Source organism: Anabrus simplex, chromosome 10 (assembly GCF_040414725.1).
Source record: "Anabrus simplex isolate iqAnaSimp1 chromosome 10, ASM4041472v1, whole genome shotgun sequence".
Lineage (NCBI taxonomy): Eukaryota > Metazoa > Arthropoda > Insecta > Orthoptera > Tettigoniidae > Anabrus > Anabrus simplex.
Genome location: NC_090274.1, coordinates 127,499,081 through 127,521,781, shown reverse-complemented (window position 1 = coordinate 127,521,781; position 22,701 = coordinate 127,499,081). Strand labels below are relative to the sequence as shown.

The following is a 22,701-nucleotide window of genomic DNA, read 5'->3' as shown; positions in this document are numbered from 1 at the left end:
GGTCAAAGATCACGGAAGGACATACCGAAGTCCAGTGCTCTCAACTAACATTATTTAGATTCCGAGAAAATACTTGACAAGTTTTCTGAAGAACTTGAGATTTTGACAGTGCATTTTCTATCACATTCAAAAATCTTGAAATATGTTTAGGATATATATCGTGTTGGCCCCACCTAGATTAAAACAACTCCAAAGATTTAAGTGACCAATCTTCACATTCTATCTTTGCTTTCCTAAGATTGTATAATCTCCTTGTGGAACTTAATGTTTTGTAGAATTTAATTGAGCGTGATGCTAGGCGTATGCTAATAGCAAATATTTGAATTTTACCTACCTCAGATTTAATTCTTAAATGATAACTTCAGAGCAGGAGTCAAGTTAGAGTACTCTAACATAGGTGACCCCGACTTGATAAATAAAAATGTGTACATTCAAGTGTTGTGCGGTGTAACCGTAGACTATTGTGTTTCTGTAAACATGCCTAACACTGAGAATACAGAAGGGACATTATCAGCAGGCATGTCCGAAAACAGTAATGCACATATCGCAGGCGTCTTGGTAAAAACACTACCCATTTGGTGAAAGAACGTAAAAATATGGCTGGTGCAAATCGAAGCACAATTCGCTACAGCCAGCATTACGGAAGAATTGACAACATGTAATTACATAATATGATCGCTCGAGCCTGTTGTCGCGGAACTTTTTGAACCGACCATTATCCAACACACCTTTTACAGACCTCAAGCCTTGTCTTGTAACTGAATTCGAGGAATCAGAAGAACGAAAGGTAACCAAACTTTTAACAGAAATCGAACTTGGTGACAAGAAGCCAATATAGTCAGTTATTCAGAAAAATGCGTACCATTGCTGGAACACAGGTTCAGGACGAATTTTTAAGGACTATGTTCATGCAAAGGCTACCAGTAAACTTAAGGCCTATATTAGCATCTTCCAGTGATAAATTGAACAATCTAGCAACAATAGCAGACCGGATACTGGATTACTCGAGCCCTAGCATATCCGTTATTCAGTCGCAACCGTCAGCATCAAGGGCGCCCATACCTGGGGGCAAGGTGGGGCCGCGGCCCCCTCTAGCTCTCAGGGAAAGGCAAAAATTTAATGTAGTCAAGTGTTTTCCTTTCAAGAAAAATTTAAAAGTCAGTATTACGTAGAAGTGGTAGTACCGTCCCCCACCAACAGGCAGGGGATACCGTAGGTTATTCTACCGCAGAATACAAGTCGCCAATTATCTTCCGAAATAATAAAATTACTACGTACCGTCAGGTCTGAGCCCCTCCCTACAAACTGTCATATGGGCGCCCATTGTCAGCATCACCCACCGAAAGGATTTCTGTGCTTGAAGAATAGATTGAACAGTTAACATTATCGATAAATTGTGTTCTGAACCGACCACAGCATCGTTTTCGCTCAAGGACCAGTTCACCTCACCATCAACATTATCAACCGTGTGATTCATTATGTTGGTACCATTTCGCACATCGACAAAAGGCGAAGAAGTGTTCTGCCCCATGCTTTTGCTCGTCATGATGCAGTTCGGAAACCATTACAACCAATCTACGACAGACCCTTCAAAGTACTTACTAGAAGAGATAAACGTTTTGTGATTCAATTACCCAACAGTGAACAAACTATATCACTAGACAGACTGAAACCTGCTTTTCTTTTAGGCTTCACAAAATGCAAACAACAGCCCACCTACAAAGAACTCCCCCTGTGGGTGGGGGCGGTAGAATAACACCCACGGTATCCCCTGCCTGTTGTAAGAGGCGACTAAAAGGGCCTCAGGGGCTCTGAACTTTGGAGCGTGGGCTGGCGACCACGGGGCCCTCAGCTGAGTCCTGGCATTGCTTCCACTTAATTGTGCCAGACTCCTCACTTTCATCTATCCTATCCGACCTCTCTTGGTCAAGTCTTGTTCTTTTCCGACCCCGACGCTATTATGTTTGCGAGGGCTAGGGAGTATTTCATTTTCACGCCCTTCGTAGCCCTTGTCTCCCTTTGGCCGATACATTCATTTTTCAAAGTGTCGGATCCCTTCCATTTTTTCTCTCATTAATGTCATATAAAGGATGGCTGCCTAGTTGTACTTCCTCTCAAAACAATAATCACCACCACCACCACCACCTACCAAGAACTACCAACTCCTACAATAGAAGAGAAGTGTACCCGTTCTTTCCAGCTATCACTGGGGAGGGAGTATGTAGTGGCTCCACCTACATTAAAACAACTCCAAAAACTTAGTGACCAATCTTCACACTCTCTCTTTGTTTTTTTAAGATTGTGTAATCTCCTTGTGGAACTTATTGTTATCTATGGTTATTCACACCTGGTTGTTAATTTCTGTGCTAACAATAAATCATTGATTTTTACTTACCTTTTAATCAGTTGTACTTCCTCTTAAAACAATAACCACAACCACCACCTCAGATTTAATTCTTAAATAGTAACTTACGAGCACGAATCAAGTTAGGCTACTTTAAAAATACAGGGTGTAACAAAAATATACGGCATAAATTGTAGGACACATTGCTCACACGCAGTGGCGGCGACTAAGGGGGCGAGAGGGGCAGTCGCCCCCCCCCCCCCTCCCGCCACTTTGAAGAGATCGGACGAGTTGGCCGTGCGTTTAGAGGCACGCAGCTGTGAGCTTGCATCCGGGAGATCGTGTGTTCAAATCCCAATGTCGGCAGCCCTGAAGATGGTTTTCTGTGGTTTCCCCATTTTCACACCAGGCAAATACTGGGGCTGTACCTTAATTAAGGCCACGGCTGCTTCCTTCCAACTCCTAGCCCTTTCCTATCATATCGTCACCATAAGACCTATCTGTGTCGGTGCGACGTAAAGCCTTTTGTTTTATTTTACATGTCCTGTTGCCATGCGACTTACGTCATTGCTTGTTTACAGGTAACATCAACTGTTACAGTGATCAGTAATGTATCAAAGCTCACGGAGGGCATATTGAACATCTGTGAGAAAGAGTTGCATGTTGTATGCTGGTACGTTCTGTTCTTGTGTGTTTCCCCATGATTAATGAGTTGGAGACAATGAGTTGTAGCATGGAAACAAAGCGTTTCCAGACTCATATTCATATAACATAATTATTTCTTCATCTATGTATAAGGAATGTGTCCTGCAATTTATGCCGTACATTTTTGTTACACTCTGTATAAACCCCGTGTACAAGAATGATGCTAAAAACGAACAAAAGTGATTTTCAGGTTGAATTTTTTTAATGCAATAAAGTAGTTTTTATATTTTACTCAACAAGATTTCATTTTTACCAAAGCCTTGATTTATGGATAATCTATGAAGTTTTTACATTCTCATGTTTGAACCAGCCGCTCTAATGTGGAGTAACCGTAGGCAACGGGAGTAACATATGAATGTAACACCTTACACACTCTGGTGTGGAGTTTGTAATCTCAACTGTCACTGAATTACGTATAGGGCGCGGTATTGCGCGGTAAATACGTTTCGATTCATCGATTGACATTGAAGATCGTTTCCTGAATAATGGGCGGATTTGTTTAGGTTATGGATCTCTGTGTACTTGTGTAATGTCAATTTACGGAAGCCTATGGATGAAGTTCAGCAGAAACTCACCGCTAATCAAGTCATGCAAAAGTAAAGTAGGTTTTAAAACAGGAACTGTGATAGAAATGTTATATATAAGCGATATTGAATATCAAGCGAATTAATGAAAGGGCTCCATTTCACTTCCAGATTTATAAAAATAACAGCTCCTTAGTTTCTTCCCGGGGTCATGAAGATAAACGAGAAGAATCTAGCTGCATTTGCGTCTTCCGCAACTCCTGTAGATCGTGAAGGATGGTTGGTGAAGCGAGGTGAAGTGAATAAGGGTTATCAAAGGAGGTGGTTCGTTCTCAAGGGGAATCTGTTGTTCTACTTCGAAAAACGTGGCGAAAAGGAACCTGTGGGCGTGATTGTTCTCGAAGGATGTACAATAGGTATGTATAATAGTTCATACACGAATGTTTTAAAAAGTTACATGCTTTTACTTTGTCGTAAGAGTATGTTTGCTCGATTGTATATTAGGCCGACTGTTGAAATTGTCGAAGTTAACATATTCCCTCTTTAAGATACAAAATTTAACTATTCTGGATATACATATGCATATCTTCTCATAGTGAGAATTTTAATATGTAATTTTATGTTGCGTTTTATACTACTGTTCACGTGAATTAAATTTTTATGCGACAGAGACATCCAGTCGAAATAAAGTATTCATCTTGCATTTCAGTCTGTGAAGGCCTACATGTTCAATTATAGAATGTAATATTACTTGGATGGTTGTATATAGTTGATGAACAGTTACTTCTCTTATATGAAAAGCTTGTGGTGTAATCATTTTCCATTGATCATTGTCGTGCAAACTGTTAAAAACATTGTAGTAGGAGTAATTTTGGGATTGGATGGAGCAGGCTTAATATTCAGGCACCATCATATATGACAACAGAACATTATATTTTCATTTACGTGATGCATGTAGGCTACATAATACTGTAGTAAGCTTGAAAATACAATTCTTCCACTTGTCTAATATAATCATATAATAATAAAAGCATCCCAGAGCAAATATGACAAATGAAAAATAAATCTTCTCTTTACTACATATTATCGGAATCACTTTAATATTTGGACACCAGAACCATAATAACATGAAACATGACATTCAAAACAATCTAGTACTTGGTGACATTTCAGAATTGTTGTAAGTTCTGCTTCAGGCTGGGTGGGTAATGATTAATGATACATTGCATGTTCAATAAATGACATACCCTTACTCCAGCAGACGAAAGGCACGCCCATACCACTACATTCCCACCTCCATGGTTTAATAACTTAGTGGGTTGGAAATGTTTTGGTTTTAATTCTTTATTTGGTTTACAACAAACCATTTTCCTCTCATCAGATCCATAAATAGTAAACTTGCTTTCATCACAAAATACCACGTTTCCGCCGATCTATGTCCTTATATGCATATCGCAAAGTGAACTGTACTGTTGTCTTTCCATTCAGTTCACCTCACTGTTAGTTCACCCTCCTGTTATATCCAGTCTTTCTAAGTTTCCTTTGCACTGTTTCAGAATGGACTGATTTACGAGTGGTTTCTTCCACCACCCTTGCAAGTTGTAGCACACTTAGTTTAGGATCTTTTCCTATTTATCTTAAAAGAGGTCTTTCTTCACGTTCATTTAACTGTTTTGGCTGGCCCGTTTGAGTTATGGACGCAACCCTGTCCTATTCTTTAAATTGTTGTACATATCCAACATTTGTGCTTTTTTTCTCTGCAATTGTGCCCCTTTATATTGTGAAAAGTAACTAGTTGGCATTCTTCAAACTTTGTATTTGCACCCCGTTGCTCATGCAGGTTCGCCCTGGTGTTCTGTACCGCGGTGCACAGAGCAGTAACTGGGCAGGGTATTCACGTCTAGCAGCATAATCACTACTTATCCAGATTGTTAAGTGATGCGTAGTATTCCCTTTACTGTCACTATCAGAACACTTTACCAATTCACTTGGCATGTAAGCTCATGATTTGTGCGCTAAATACTGTGAAACTGTGTAATGCTCGTTTGTATTTTATATACTGTGTTTGATTGCAAACACAACATGTCAGTAAACATCCCACAATCTCTGATGTTACAAAGCTCGATAGCTGCTGTCGCTTAAATGCGGTCGGTATCCAGTATTCGGGAGATAGTGGGTTCGAACCCCACTGTCAGCAGCCCTGAAAATGGTTTTCCGTGGTTTCCCATTTTCACACCAGGCAAATGCTGGGGCTGTGCCTTAAGGCCACGGCTGCTTCCTCCCCACTCCCAGCCCTTTTGCTATACCATCATCGCCACAAGACCTATCTGTGTCTGTGCGACTTAAAGCAACTTGTAAAAAAATAATAACAATAATCTGCCAGTCTGAAACAGAACATTGTAATGTTATCCTTTCTTACAGGATACTGTTGATTGAAACTGTTAGTTCACTGCATTAGCTTTGCAGCACCTTGATTCAATTTCCCTTAGAACTCTACCACCCTGGGAGAATATACATCCTAAATAGTTAAAATGATCTACCAGTTCCTGTCCTGGCATTCATCATATCATACTTACTACACCTCTTTTCAGGCTCCAATTCGGCACAGTTTGCCATTAAGACTAAGTTGTTGGGCATGTTTTAGTGCCGTAGGCTGAATACAAAATGACAGACATTCATGGAAACCCACTGGTTTCAGGGCTGGAATCAACCTAGTGAGAAAAGATGAAAAGGTGTCACTGTAATTAAACAATGCTGGGACAGTTCAGATCTTTATAAATTCGAACAATGCTTGTCAAATCAAGATGTCGGAGAATTCGGCATTCACAAGAGAAGTTGCCACTTTTGGAAATAATAATTTTACTGCTGGATACACAATTTGAAGAACCTGTTTGTAGATACCTCTTTTAAAATTAGTGCACTAATCTGCTCCCGGTTTGTTCATATTCATTACCTGAAAATTTATCCTATTAGGCCTACCTCGCTCAGTGATAGACAGTTTTAATAATAATGTTATTGGCTTGTACGTTCCACTAACTATAGTACGCGAACCTTTCCTTGAGCCCTGAACTCCATAGTGCATAATGGGAACTAGGGCTCAAAAAAAAGTTCGCGTACTATACTTTTACAGTTTTTGGAGATGCCAAGGTGCCGGAATTTAGTCCCGCAGGAGTTCTCTTACGTGTCGATAAATTTACCGACATGAGGCTGATGTATTTGAGCATCTTCAAGTATCACCAGACTGAGCCAGGATCGAACTTGCCAAGTTGAGGTCAGAAGGCCAGCAGCTAAAGACGGTTTTAATTAGTCCTCCAAACCACAGCAGATTGCCTCGGGCAGGGACTTCTCTTGCCCTCCCCTCTTGGAGGCTCATAACTTATTCATTGTGCTGGTTACTTATTCATGTTTGTCTGTTTCATCGTTCCTGTTTTTAGGCAACACAGTTCTGTTCTGAACCTTCTGTCTAGCTGCTTAAAAATTGAAAATTATTTATATTTCATGTGCTACAAAAGTCAAATGTGTTTCAAAACAATGAAAACATTTTCTTTAAATTATCCAGACTGAAACTAGATCGTCGCAAGTGCTTTTGTAGCAATTACAGCCACTGAGCTTAAACTGGGCATCTTAAAGATGTGACTGTTATCATGGAACATTGACTTGTACGTTGAAAATGTATGTTCAACGTCACAGGATGTTAATCTTGCATACTGTATTTGTAACACTCCGTATCAGCAACACTCATGTTCCATCTGTTTGGACAATGTTTTACTTTCTGCTACACAACATTACTGCCACGAATCATGACTTGGTAATGCAGACATCTAGGTGCCACATGACTAATTTCTTTCTCGCATGGTGCACAGGGCTGCCAACTTGACAACTTATGAACTAAGGTCAAGACGATTGCTGTACATTATTAGGTGCGGCTATTGACTTTACCATTGGTCCAGATTCTGGCTCCCAGGTTCCACTGGCTGAAATCAGGTATGAAGTAATTCCCAGCAATCAAGAGAAATACATTCCGTTACCAACCTGCGCCGAATAAAAACACAGTCATCATCGCATTAAATGAACTGCAGTCTCAATCTCGTATCCAGCCGCACGTAACCAATCCAGACCAAATTCAGCTTTTCCCAGTTATGTAACATAATGTGTGCTCCTATCTCCTAACAAAGAGAATGCTAAAATGCTCGAATTCTCTCAGCTGCTTTGCGGGGGCCTAATCTGGGGATCAATGGCTTAGTCACTGCTGGGATGTTCACTTGATTGATCTTTTCACCGCTATCCAACATACAATGCACTGCTATCCCCCTACAGAATGCCAGAGGCCTATCTATCTATCTATCTATCTAGGTATTCTGCCTTATGGCAGGTCTTGTCATGGGATGAACCTCTTCCACTGTTGCTTGTCCTGTGCCAAGTTTTTCATGTCTGAATATTTATTTCCTTGGATATTGTCCAACATTTGATATTTCTTCCTTCCTCTTCCTCGTTTGCCTTTCACCATTCCTTCTATTCCTTCTTTCAGTAAACAGTCCCTCCTCAAACAATGTCCGATCCAGTTCATTTTTCTCCTTCTAATGGTTTGTAACATACTTCGTTCTTCTCCTACTCTTCGTAAAACCTCCTCATTCCTTACCCGGTCTTCCCATTTCACTCGTTCTATTCTCCTCCATACCCACATCTCTAGTGCCTCCAATCTTCTCTCATCTTTCTTTCTCAATGTCCAAGTCTCTGCGCCATACAGCGCTATGCTCCAAATGTAACACTTAGCAATTCTTTTCCTCAAATCTTTGTTTAGTGGTCCACAAAATAATTTTGATTTTTTCCTAAAGCCTTCTTTTGCTATGGCAATTCTTTTCTTAATTTCTGTTGTGCAATACATATCATCTGTGATCATACTTCCCAAATACTTGAAGTTACTGACTTGCTCCATTTCTTCTCCTATACTAATATGACAACTTCTACCTTTTCCTCCAATTATCATACTTTTGGTCTTCTTCTTATTAATTCGCATTCCATATTCTTCTAGTTTCATGTTGAGTTTATCTAACATTTGTATCATTTCACGTTCGCTTTCTCCCATCACAACCATATCATCTGCAAATCTTATACATTCTACTCTCCTACCTCCAACACAAACTCCACTATTTCCATTAAAACTTTCATTGATTATTTCTTCAAGTTAGATGTTGAACAGTGTCGGTGATAAAGAGCATCCCTAATGGGTTGGAAATGTTTTGGTTTTAATTCTTTATTTGGTTTACAACAAACCATTTTCCTCTCATCAGATCCAGTAAACTTGCTTTCATCACAAAATACTATGTTTCCACCGATCTATGTCCTTACATGCATATTGCAAAGTGAACTGTAATGTTGTCTTTCCATTCAGTTCATATTCAGGACATGTTCGGCTTGCCAGGTGCAGGTCTTTTGATTTGACTCCCGTAGGTGACCTGCGCGTCGAGATGAGGATGAAATGATGATGAAGACGACACGTACACCCAGCCCCCGTGCCAGTGAAATTGACCAACGATGGTAAAATTCCCGACCCTGCTGGGAATCGAAACCGGGACCCCTGTGACCAAAGGTCAGCACGCTAACTATTTAGCCATGGAGCCTGCCGGACTCTTAGCGGCACTACGTTGGGGGCAGACCATACGGTGGTCTTACAATATTATAGGGTACCCATTTCATCCAGGTTAGACTACGGCATTGCAGTATATGGATCAGCAAGGCAAAGCATGCTTGTGAAACTGAATAGCATCCACCACAGTGGAGTTAGGTTCGTAACGGGGGGCATTCCGTACAAGCAGCATTGCCATCCTGCTTGCTGAATCTTGTGTGCCGCCAACAAACGCTATTGTTGTATGCGGTAGATGTCACTTCACCCAAATCTATCCTGCATTTTACACAATGGAAACTGTCGGTGACACGCTGCTTATCCACGAGCAATACAGCTCCTGAGCTGCCAGGGCCGCCTTACCAGCTGAAACGTTTGTTGATGTCCCATTGGGAGATGGAGTGGCAAATAAGGAAGTTCGAAAGTATGGAAGAGTTTCACAGAGAGAAGCAGTGTTGGTTTGGTCACTGTGTACCAAGTAGTGATGGGATAGTAGGTTCATTTTACTGAATGTATACTTGAAATCTTTCCATTGTGCCCAACACAATTTCAATATAAATATTACACTACTAGCTGTTACCCACGGCTTCGCTCCCGAGGATTTGGTAAGTTGATAAAAATTAATTGTTCCTCGGTACTGCACTAATACATTATCTGAAAATCCCTAAAGTATAAAAACTCACCGAAAAATTGCATTTCATTTACCCCAGAACCTCTTTGTAAACCATGCTTGTGGCATTGCCTTTTGGGGCTAAGATGACCAGGCTACTGGCAGAGCTAAATCTGGAACATGCAACATAAAACTCTACATGTGAAAAACAGTCCTCTTTTAAGTTGGAAAAAGAAAGGGTTTCTTTATTTCTAAAGGAGATTCCAAATACCGATTTTCATGTCTGTAACATCTTAGTTTTCGAGATATAACTATCCTCAGAAAGAGAATTCAACTCCTTCACTTATTTTCAATCTCCAGCTTAAGTTGATTTTCCGAAAACAAAAAGTGCGTGTTTATTTTTAAAGGGGATTACAAATACCAGTTTTCACGTCTGTAAAATGTTGAGTTTATGAGATATACTGTAGATGTATTCATTTTAAAAACTGCCTACTCCTTGGCTGAGTGGTCAGCATTGAGGCCTTCGGTTCACAGGGTTCTGTGCTTGATTGTGGGCTGGGTCAGGGATTTTAATCGCGTGTGATTAATTCATCTGGCTGAGGGACAGATTGTTTGTGTTTGTCCAAACACTCTCCTCTTCATATTCACTCAACACACCACGTTAGCAACCACAACAGGAACACGCAATAATAATTACGTCCCTACAAACAAGGTTGACGTCGGGAAGGGCATCCAGCCGTAAAACAGGGTCATACACGCGCTCTTTAAAAAAAAAAATTCACCCCCCTTAAGTGGCTTTTCCAAACAAAGTGTGTTCATTTATTTTTGAGATTCGAAGTAGCCTACCACTTTTAACATCTTTAACATCTACAGTTTCTGAAATATATGTATCCTTGTATAAAGAATTCAACTCCTTCCTCACTTCTTTTCACACCCCCCTCTCACCCCTTAAGTGGACTTTCTGAATACCAAAATTTGTGTTCTTTTAATTTTAAAGGAGGTTCCAAATACCAATTTTCATGTCTGTAACATGTTAGGTTTTTGTGATATATTGTAGATAATCTCACTGCTGTAAGAATACTGGAGCTGACGTTGCCATGGTTTTGGCAGTTCATTACTTTATCCGATTCCTAGAGCAGGGGTATTGAGGTGCCAATATCTCCATAACGGTTCGTTTTAGGGCCTTAAAAACACTGTCGTTTTCGGGCCCGTAGGGCTTACAGAGTTTTGTTCTTTGCGTCAAGGGGCTTAAATTGAGCTTTGTCTTGTCCTTGTACGACAAATTTGATATTTAGCCTACCGTCAAACGGGGTGTTTTCGGACGGTTTTGAGGTTATTTTCATCTTAACTCATGAAGGGAGTCTTAAATTGTATTTTTTATCATCCTAATAATGAGGAATAAATCCAATTAATACAATACCCTACAAAAGAAAAATTTACGCCAACATATGTTTTTCTGAGACAATAAAAAGGGGTGTCCAAATTCACCCCCTACATTGGGGTGATTTTGGATGCACATGCTTTTTAAGATAGGAAACTTAAAAGGGTCCACCTTTTCAATACAAATAAATGTTATAGTTTATTTACAACATATATTTACACTTGGAACTAGTTTCGACGCTGTTTGGCGTCATCTTCAGCCAAAATGTGGGAAATAGGCTAGCATGTAGACATTTATATTACACAAGGTGTTACATCAGTGTTACAGTTTATATGTTTATATGTTTTTTGTTTAAGTGATTATGTTATCTCATGTTTATACAATTTTGACTCGCCCTTCATGACCACTTTGAAACTGACATTGTACTTCGCGTCTTCATGTTCTCTGATTTAATCACACTGATGTAACACCTTGTGTAATGTACTGTAAATAAAGTGTGTGATTGGTATTCTGATACTAGCAGGTGTTTATCGCTCTGGACATCAAAATCTCAAAGACTTATGGGATCAGACCGGTTTCGGAGTAGATATATTTCATGCAACAATCAGTCTATGCAGATTCCTCTTCTTGTTGCATGCTTTTCGGTTTGATGACATCAGGGACCGACGGCAGAGAAGGGAACTTGATAAATTAGGGAGATTTTCAAACTTTTTCTCTCCAACTGTGAGAATAGTTACACACTTTCCGAATATGCAGCTGTTTTAAATAACACTTGTATGTTTTATTATTCATCCACTTATTCAATACAATACAATTTTAAAAATTAGGACATTGTCCTTATCAAAATTGTTAACATGAAATTAACATATTAGATGGTACATGTTTTGCCTATCAATATTAGGCATCATCAGCCACATTTTTCATCTTAGGATAGATCAGGTACCTGATTGGAAATAATTTATGAATGCTGTTAAAAACTATGTTGTTTAAAATGTATTGGAGATTGTTGAATAACTATTACAATATAAAATGTAGTATGCTGTTACTTGACAATATTTGTGATAATACTGGAGTCTAAAAACATGATAATTATTTGACGATTATGACATATTAAAAGATATTACAATAAAGATAAAAATCAGAAAACACATTCCATTTAGTTGTCAGATGGCGTATTGTTAAAACTTATGGAAAGTTGAGCAATGGTAATGATCGTTAGTTCTTGAAGTTAATAAATAGATTTTAATTTATTTGCTTATAAATTTTGAAGAATTTTCATATGGCCTGGTTCCTTTTGAGATAATAGTAGTTGGAAATGTTGGTGCCGTAGGCTATATTGTCATTAGACCATCTTCTTTGATGTGGTAAGAGTTTGTAATGGGTATGGCTCTTTGCTGTTGGGCGTGTTGAGGTGAGCGTATTAGTTGGAAGGGAACGTTGTTGTCGTTCCAACTAATAATGAAGTTCATTTTATGTAAAAATATTTTCAATACGGACCCAAAAATGAATTTTATCACATGTAATATGCAACTGTTGACGAGCAACTTGTTCCTTTTAGAGGTAGATGTAGTTTTCGAGTGTACATCCGAAGCAAACCAGCTAAATACGGTTTGAAAATTATGACACTGTCTGATGCTAAGACATGGTACACTCAGTCAATGGAAATTTACATTGGCAAACAACCAGAGGGGCCATGGGTAGTAAATAACTCACCGACAGAAGTTGTAAAGAGGTTAGTTCGACCTATTGAAGGGTCTGGGCGTAACATAACAACTGATAATTGGTTTTGCAGCATTCCTCTTGCAAGAGAACTCCATGAAAAGAAACTGACTCTGGTTAGTACACTTCGTAAGAATGAGGGAGTTACCAGTGGACTTCATGTGTGCGAAGGACAGAGATGTAAAAAATAACCTGTTTGGGTTCCGGGAAAACATGACTATTGTCTCTTATGTCTCAAAGAAGAACAAATGTGTAGTTCTTCTATCAGTGCATTTTGATGATGAAATTTATACTAGTACAAGAGATGAAAAGAAACCTGCAATTGCAACCATGTTCAACGCGACTAAAAGAGGAGTGGACACAGTCGATCAAATGTCTGACACATATTCGACATCACGGAAATGCAGACGCTGGCCATTAGCAGTACTCTTCAGAATTCTTGACATTGCTGGAATTCAAAAATAATAAAGCTGTTCTTTAATCCACCTGTTCAATTAAAGTATTTCAGTACAGACCAAAAATGAGATTTATAACATGTAATTGCTGGAATTAACGCTCAGATCATATTTTCTTCAAACAACCCTGTGAAGAAACTTGTACGCCGAATGTTCCTGCGTGAACTTGGAAGGGAATTCGTGAATCCCACAATGCGTAAAAGAGTTTATACCGAAAGCCTGCCGAAGACCATTAGGGAAAAAGCCGCAAAACTAACTGGTGCTGATGACCCCAGTAAGACGACAAACGTCCGAGAACGAGCTCCGAAACAATCATGGTGCACAGTATGCTCTAGAAACAAAGATGTAAAGACTAAATCGTACTATGATCGCTGTTGTAGAGTGATGTGTCTGAAACATGTGAGGAATGTGTGAGAAAAATGTTACCAAGATTTCGGGGGAACCACAAAGTGATACAGACTGTTTCTGACCTTGTGTTTGTTGAATGTCTTCTTACAAGTCTTTACTTCAATCTGATAACAGAAACATTGAGTGTAACTCAAAAATATTTTTGGGGTGTTCTCAACACCCCGCGCGACTAATGTTTCAAACGTGTGAGCTACTCCGTGAGGGTTAATGATAATACATGAACTTTCACCACTACCAGAGCACACTGGAAATTTTCCAAAGTAAGAAGTCAACTCGTAATAAAAAACGTGGACACGGGGAAACATAACCTCAAGGACAAACTAAAACACGCCCAGAAGTGCAGAGCTATGCAACAAAAAAAAAAAAGGCAAATCTACCATACTGTCCGAAATCACCTGTGTCCGAAATTGCCCTGTTTGACGGTATATTAGCCTAGTATTTTAATATCTCCCCACCGTGCCACCCCCTCGAATTGTTTTGAAAATAAAATACAGCCCATGTCCCTCAGGGATAATGAATATTTACATTAGTAAAATAATTTTTAGAGTTGGTCCAGTAGTTTCAGAGATTAGCCGTTACATACAAACTAACTTTACCTCTTTATATGTTAGTATAGATAATATACCCATAAAAAAACACATTATTAAACAAGGAATAAATACAAAGAATGACACGTTTCGTTCTTCAAAGAACATCAGATTCTGTCGCGTCACACTCAATATTTGTTCATCTCTATCCATTGGAACTTATCTTAATGAAGCCTTCCTTTGTCACCATGCTGGACAGACGTGTTCACGCTGGAAAGCTTTTAAGTTTACATTTAAACTGAGACAACACTCTTAATAAGTTATTTTACTGAATCGATTCATTTGATTCCGTTCACGCTACTGACAGCTGCCATTGGGTCTTCATTCTAAAAACTGTTTTCGTATGTACCATCCAGCTCCTTATTGCCGCCTAATAGAAATGAGAACATTCATGAAAAGGAGGTCTTCTGCATCCTGAAATTACAATCTTCTATCAGTTTTCATCACCAAGTTTCTCTGACATGATAAAAATATTGCCGATTCTCAAGCAGATCTAAAACAAACAAACCTCCCAAATTCGTAGTGCCTGTGAAATATTGCCGGGAAATTAAGGAAAAATGGTGTGGCAATAAGGCGATTACATATTGTGCATGACGTAAGAAGAATTTGTGTTTTCACCGTTCAAATATTTGTTTTTATTTTATTACCGATTGAAGCTGTAAGATACTAGTGAGACAGAGGCACCCCACTCCACTTGAAGCAGGGATGTCCATTCTGGCTTTGATTTTGGTGCCTGTCAGTTGAAAATAGCAGGTCTTCTTTTAGTTCATCACTCTACTGTTGGAATTTGAAGGTTGGTTTTGGCACAAGAGGTGTGTTATTTCCCTAGTGGGAAATAGAAACTAGATCCATGGAGGCTGAGAAGAAATGAATGAAGAAGAACTGGAAAAGAGTCCATGATGGAGATTGTCCCTCTCTCTCTCTGTCATTGTTAGTTTCATGTTCCTGTATTTCTTTGCAACTCTTTCTTTTCATCATGTGTGTTTGCAGGTGTGGTCAACAATACTGTTAAGTTTGCCAAGAGAAATGTGACTTTTCTCTGAAACTTTATTTTACATATCCTTTTAGGTGCCACTGATATGGATGATGAACATTGTAGATATTGATTTGTGATGTTATAATTTAGTCACAGAATTTCTGCTGTGACTCAACTGGCGGTAAGAACCACGAGACTTCTAACACCACTAGTGTGAGAAGAGAACAGAGGTTGACCACGTGAGGCGAGGTGGAAGTGAGGAGCCTGGCTAGTTACTTCATGGTCACCGACACACATGCCACTGTGTTGCACCCGTTATGTGATTGAACTGTTAACTTCTTTGATATGATTAACATTTCCAAGGCGGATTGCAGAAACAATGACTAGTTGTAAGCCTTAGACAACATCTACCTAAACAACGTCTAAGTCTAGCATGATCTTCCATTGCATAAACTACGTTCAGCCGGTGTTTAGCTAGATGTCATTTAAAGTTTCAGTATTGGTTTGAAATTGAAAATAGAAGTATCTTCCATGCAATTCTTTTCTTAATTTATCAATACACCTTATAATGATAGAAAACTAAAATAATTCAGACAAGTCAATACAGAATCAAACGACCATATTAGCATATTATGGTCAAGTTTATCAACAGTTCTTTGCTTCTCACAACCAGTGAAATTCGTGCGCCAAACATTAGTCAGCTGTCGTCTTACTGCACTTTACTCGGATATGGATGGCTAAACATTAAGCATGAGCATGACTTGGTCACAGATAAGAATATCACTTTTGGTGGAAATAAAATCTCATATTATCCACACTAAAACCACTGTATGAGGAAGTGTATTATTGTTACGGTGAGCGTAATAGCTTCTGCAAAGAGAAGATTAAATTATATTACTAGGTAACCGAGTAAGTTGTACGGGTCATCATAAGTTCGAAACGCACCATCGGTGAGGATTGTTTTCTATATTTCCCCGTTTATACATTCGGCAAATACTGTACTGGGGTTATTATGGCCACAGCTCTTTCTTCCCAGTCCTTGCCTTTTCCTATCTCATAGTTGTTGAAAACTTATCTCAATTAACATGACCATACAATAAACCCACACACACAGCCTACTTATTTTTTTGCTTGTTTTACATCGCACCAACACAGATAGGTCTTATGGCGACGATGGGACAGAAAAGGCCTAGGAAGGGAAAGGAAGCAGCCGTGGCCTTAATTAAGGTACAGCCCCAGCATTTGCCTGGTGTGAAAATGGGAAACCACGGAAAACCATCTTCAGGACTGCCGACAGTGGGGTTCGAACTCGCTATCTCCCGGATGCGAGCTCACAGCTGCGCGCTCCTAGCCGCACGGCCAACTCGCTCAGTTCCTATTTTTTAGTGTCGCTATTATATATGCTTAGTTGGCAGTAAATGTAATAACTGAATTCCTCCTGGATGATGTGACAGCCTCTGGCGATCGGGACAAGTTATTCCGCTATGGATGTAGTCGAAGTGGCCTATAACTCCAGGGAAATTATCCCAAGAATAATAAAATGTCAGTTGCCAAGAATTGTAGTCAAGTTGGCAGTTTTTCTTTTTTCTTACATGCTATTTATTGGGAGCGTCGACCCATGTGGATCTTTTGCCTCTACTGGCACCATATTGTATGAACGTGTGTGTAATTGGAATGGCAGTAATGTGGAATGTTGTGTGTGAGGAAAGGAAGATTAAGGACGTCACAAACACAGTGTCTCCAGGCCAGGGGTATTAATCATTACAATTAAAAACCCCTGACCTGGCCAGGAATCGAACCCAGGGCAGCTGGGTGACAGGCGGGCGCGTTGCCCCCTACACCATGGGGCCGGACAAGTTGACAGTTAGTGGACTGTCCTTTGTCATATGTTTCATGGTTCATAACCTCTGATTGTGATTCACTCCTAAAATTTGAGGTTAAACAGTGTTTTCGGCAGTGGCTCCTGGTAGCCTACGCAGTGGTCTCCACGGTATGCACTAGCCGCACGTCTTGGTGGGTGTGCTAGGTACCAACTTTGAGCCCAGCCTAGCACACAGGGGCGAAACGCTGGCAACCAGGAATGAGTTAGCTGGAAAATTTATAATGTCCAATAATGGACCATTTATATTGGTGTTTAAACATGGCTGGTTGAACATTGGTTTTAGACAGGGTGTAAGTGATAAATAACATCTTTGTAATGCGACAGACATACTTAAACATTGTTTAACTATAAACATTGTCTAAATACCATTTCTGTAATTGACCCCCAATTTTTAGACTAGCGAATGTTCCTACTTACATAATTTCATTTTCATTTTTCAGAACTAGCTGAGGATGAAGAACAGTTTGGTTTCAAAATTGTTTTCCATGGAACTGGAAATCGTAGTTATACACTCGGTGCAGAATCCCAGGAAAGTATGGAACAATGGATGAAAGCCCTTGCATGTGCCAGCTACGATTACATGAAACTTATGGTTGCTGAGTTACAGCGCCAGTTGGATGAGATGGAAGGTAAGTTATGTCATTCTCTTCTTCTTGAACTATTTCAGTATTCACAGACATGCCAAATTGCCTGATGGAAGCGGGAGACTTCCAATTTCTAATCTTTTCTCCCAATCATCAGGACCGATTCCCCAATTTTGAGGGCATTCCCTGTAATTTTTGTACTATTTTAAAATCCCACGCTTTTGTTCGTTCTATCTAAAGATGACTGAGTATGCCTCGTCGATTGTTGTTCTAATAACCACTACCGGAGGGCAGTATGGGGCAGGGCAGCCGATCAAGGTCTATATGCTGTAGGCCTTGTGTTGAAGAAGGAAGCAGCTCGATCTCTACCAGCAGAAGTAGGATGTACATCTTTCAGAAATGTATTATTCCACATTTTCTATACAAATTATGATTTATTAAATCACTAAAAATACACAATCATATTAAACATTTTTTTGTAGAACAGGTTTCATTCCTATTTGGGACATCTTCAGCTTTGAGACGCTCATATGCTTGAAGGGTGGAGGGTGACTCCATCAAATTTGACATGAATATGTTGGTGAAGGATCTGATGTATATGGTGGAAGACCAAAACATCTCGATGTAGCCATCATAATCACGTACATTGAATTTATGTAAATTCCAATTAGGAAAATACATATAAGAAAGTACACTATGCTGCATTAAAATTCATTTTTAAAATTGCCATAGTCTATCGTTTAAATAACATTATTTATTACTGAGTTTGATAGCTGCAGTCATTTATTTGGGAGATAATGGGTTCGAACCCCAGTGTCATCAGCCCTGAAGATGTTATTCCATGGTTTCCCATTTTCACACCAGGCAAATGTTGGGGTCTTAATTAAGGCCATGACCACTCGTAGGTCCTTCCTATCCCATGGTTGCCATAAGCCCTATCTGTATTGATGCAATGTAAAGCAAATTGTAAATTTAAAAAAAAAGATGGAGGATGGTCACATCAGAGGAAGAAAACGTGTCAATAGTTTAGTTCCGTATGAGGTTATTGTTCAAGTCTCCTATGACAATAATATGCTTGTAACTAGGCAGTAGGTCAAGTAAACGGGATTCGAATTCAGTCATATTTGTTATTTTTGACGGTTTGTATACAGCAACTGTCAGGAGTTTCTATTTGTTTCAACAAACATAAACTCTGGCCCTAGCTGTGCATTGTTTGATGATACATATATTACCCGGCTATTCAAGTCTCTGTAGTACATGGTCACCCCTCCTCCTCTAGTGCTATTGGATCTATGTGCCATAAGAGAGAGTACTGGTCAAACCAGCTTTCACTAATACAAAGAATATAGATATTATTTTTAATTCATTCTGGCTGGAATTGCTCCACCATGGAGAGTGCCTTGACATGGCAACACTGTAAACACTTGGTGAAGGAGACAATGCCTGTGGTGGGAGAGATGTTGTCAGGGTAACCGTCAGGTACAGGGCTCTGGATCGGCTGTGTAACGAGATGTTAACATACATACTGCCGTCATTGAGAGAACCGAAACTTATATAAATAAAGAACATAATATATATGGTCTCACTTTACAATGGCGAAAAATGAGGGTATCCTCCTATTCAATACATCATATATTCCGTCATTAGACAGAGCAAACAAATTCAGACATGTTTCGGCTCGCTTGAGCCATCTTCAGTGAAAAAGTTAGGGGGGTTGGAATAATTTACATAAAATAAGTTGAAAAAATGCTAAAAAAAAACATAATGAAAGAGTGAACAGCATTTTTTCAACTTATTTTATGTAAATTATTCCAACCCCCCTAATTTTTTCACTGAAGATGGCTCAAGCGAGCCGAAACATGTCTGAATTTGTTTGCTCCGTCTAATGACGGAATATATGATGTATTGAATAGGAGGATACCCTCATTTTTCGCCATTGTAAAGTGAAAACCGTCAATACGGAATGATTCTAATATCTTGTAATATATGGTCTCAACGTTGATCGGAGAATCGCTGAGCTACTTTTGGGCACATGTAGATGAAATGCCATGTGGCATTGATTACGGGACACATTGTATTCACTGTCTGCAAGGGAAAAATAATATGCGAATGACAAATCACATTTGGATATTTAACATCTCAGAAAAAAAATACGAAGGCCATCCGGAAAGTGGTACCCGTTTGCGCAATAAAGACACCAAACCGAAAAACCAAAACCAAACCCCATGGCACTACAGCCCTTGAAGGGCCTTGGCCTACCAAGCGACCGCTGCTCAGCCCGAAGGCCTGCAGATTATGAGGTACCATATCATCAGCACACCGAATCCTCTCGGCCGTTATTCGTGGCTTTCTAGACCGGGGCCACTATCTCACCGTCAGATAGCTCCTCAATTCTAATCACGTAGGCTGAGTGGACCTCGAACCAGCCCTTAGGTCCAGGTAAATATCCTTGACCTGGCCGGGAATCGAACCCGGGGCCTCCGGGTAAGAGGCAACCACACTACCCCTACACCACGGGGCTGGCGCAATAAAGACACAGGAGTAAATATTAACAAATATACACATTTTTATTGGAAAGAGCATACTTTACACTACTTCTCCACATAATCTCCAAGCAAATTTAGGCATTTGTCATAACCTGGGACGAGTTTTTGTATTCCAACATCATAGTCCTCCGCCGCCAGCGTATTGAGATACGTAGTCACAGCTCGTTTAAGTTCTTCATCGCTGTCAAATCTCTCTCCCGCCAGAAAGTCTTTAAGCTTCATAAAGAGATGAAAATCCGAAGGGGCCAAGTCCGGGCTATACGGGGGATGGTCGAAGGTTTCCCACTTGAATTGCTGCAAAAGTTGTTGTGTTATCGCAGCTGCATGAGGCCTGGCATTGTCATGAAGGAGAATGACGCCTGTAGACAATAGACCTCGCCGTCGATTTTGTATTGCCTGCCGTTATTTCTTTAATGTTTCACAATACGCATTAGCATTAATTGTGTCTCCATGGGCCATAAAATCAATGAGCAGTACACCTCAGCGATCCCAGAAAACGGTTGCCATAAGTTTCCTGGTGGACAGAACTGTCTTGAATTTTTTTTGGTTTGGTTGGTGAATGAGCATGATGCCACTCCATTGACTGTCGTTTACTCTCAGGTGATGCATAACAAACCCATGTTTCGTCCCCAGTAATGATGCGAGTCAGGAAAGAGTCTCCTTCATCGGAATAACGTCCCAGAAACATCGGTGCTGCAGCCATACGCTTGGTTTTGTGCTCCTCTGTAAGCATGCGAGGGACCCACCTTGCACAGATTTCTGGATAATGTAGATGGTCTTTGACAATTTCATGAACAATTGTTCGAGACACATTAGGAAAATGTTCACAGAATTCATCAGTTGTGACGCGCTGATCGTTCCTCATGCATTCGTCTACTGCGCTCAGCAGTTGGTCTGTAATGACAGATGATCTCCCTGAACGCTCCTCGCCGTGTGTATTCCCCCTCCCCAGGTTGAAGTTGCGGCACCAGCACCGAACAGACGACTCGTCCATCACATTGTCTCCATACAGCTCTGTTAATTGGCAATGAATATCACAAGGTCGAACGTTTCGTGCATTAAGAAATTTAATCACGGCCCTCACTTCAAAACTGGCGGGGTTCTCAATTTGTTTAAACATTTTAAACGATCACAGACACAAGACAGGCAATGCTAGCGTCACACAACCTCGCACAGAGCAGGCAGGCAAGCCTCTGACGCGGTCTGACCTTGTCCAGCGGCTACCCGAGTCGTCAGCGCTTCATGCGGCTAACGGGTACTACTTTCTGGATGGCCCTCGTAAGTTACGGAAGGTTGAAGGATGTGAAGTTATGCCCGAAATGTAAATGCACAATAAATCCTTCACAGCAGCCCGTACAGGGAAGTATTCACACTTCATGTATTTAATACTTCAATAAAATTAAGTTCTACAAATGAGATAGTTTTTAAAAGAAAATATTTAAGAAAATTATAAAAAGTACTTTACTTACCTAATTTGAATTGGATAAGGTCGAACTCCTTTCAAGTCGGATTCTGACGTTCGATAGTCACTGCCAGAATCTCAGCTCTTCCGCCACCACAAGATGAATAAAGACAGGCCACATTTCACCTGTTACACACTCACCAGAGTTGAATTGATGTCCTGACTTCTACGAGTTTTATTATTACGCCAGGCTCCACACCAACTGGGTTAGGCAAAAATTCAGTTGAGCCTTCGCGAACAGATGATGTCACAGAGGTTAGAGGTACCACATGCCGGCTCAAGCATGGATGCATGCTTCACATCACTCTTTCATTTGACCGAGCTCGATAGCTGCAGTCGCTTAAGTGCAGCCAGTATCCAGTAATCGGGAGATAGTGGGTTCGAACCCCACTGTCGGCAGCCCTGAAGATGGTTTTCCATGGTTTCCCATTTTCACATCGGGCAAATGCTGGGGCTGTACCTTAATTAAAGCCACAGCCACTTCCTTCCCATTCCTAGGCCTTTCCCATCCCATCGTCGCCATAAGACATATCTGTGTCGGTGCGACGTAAAGCAAATAGCAAAAAATAAATAAAATAAATCCAATTTGAATTGCTTCCTGATATTAATAACAACGAATGCAAAGAGGTTCTTACATATTTTTCGGACTTTAGTTATTTAACAAATTATATTTTAGACATTTTGCATCTAGGATCGCATTGTGTCATGGCCTAGCTAATGAACTACTTCGTGTCCACATAGGTGTTCTGCGGTAGCATCAACCAATAAACGTTGTGTTCTTGTTTGCAGCAGGATTGGTTTTCTCGATGATGCCAGTATAGCAGAAGTAGCATGCAAGTTATCTCAACCTACCGTTAACAAGCACACAGATTCACACATAATACACTTCTAAAAA

General features: G+C 40.1%; 1 protein-coding gene across 5 annotated transcripts in view; it reads left to right on the top strand.

Moving 5' to 3' along the window:
- The first annotated feature begins 3,522 nt into the window (after positions 1-3,522).
- Positions 3,523-22,701, top strand: part of LOC136882391 (sesquipedalian-1) — a 32,669-nt gene continuing 13,490 nt past the window's right edge. For all 5 annotated transcript variants that reach the window (XR_010861160.2, XR_011018795.1, XR_010861161.2 and 2 more), the window contains exons 1-3: positions 3,523-3,650; positions 3,745-3,989; positions 17,655-17,843. Coding sequence is in view for 1 of the 5 variants with exons in the window: in XM_067155019.2 (XP_067011120.1) it covers positions 3,785-3,989; positions 17,655-17,843 (394 nt within the window). In the remaining 4 variants the exon portion in view is untranslated. The remainder of the gene's footprint in view (positions 3,651-3,744; positions 3,990-17,654; positions 17,844-22,701) is intronic.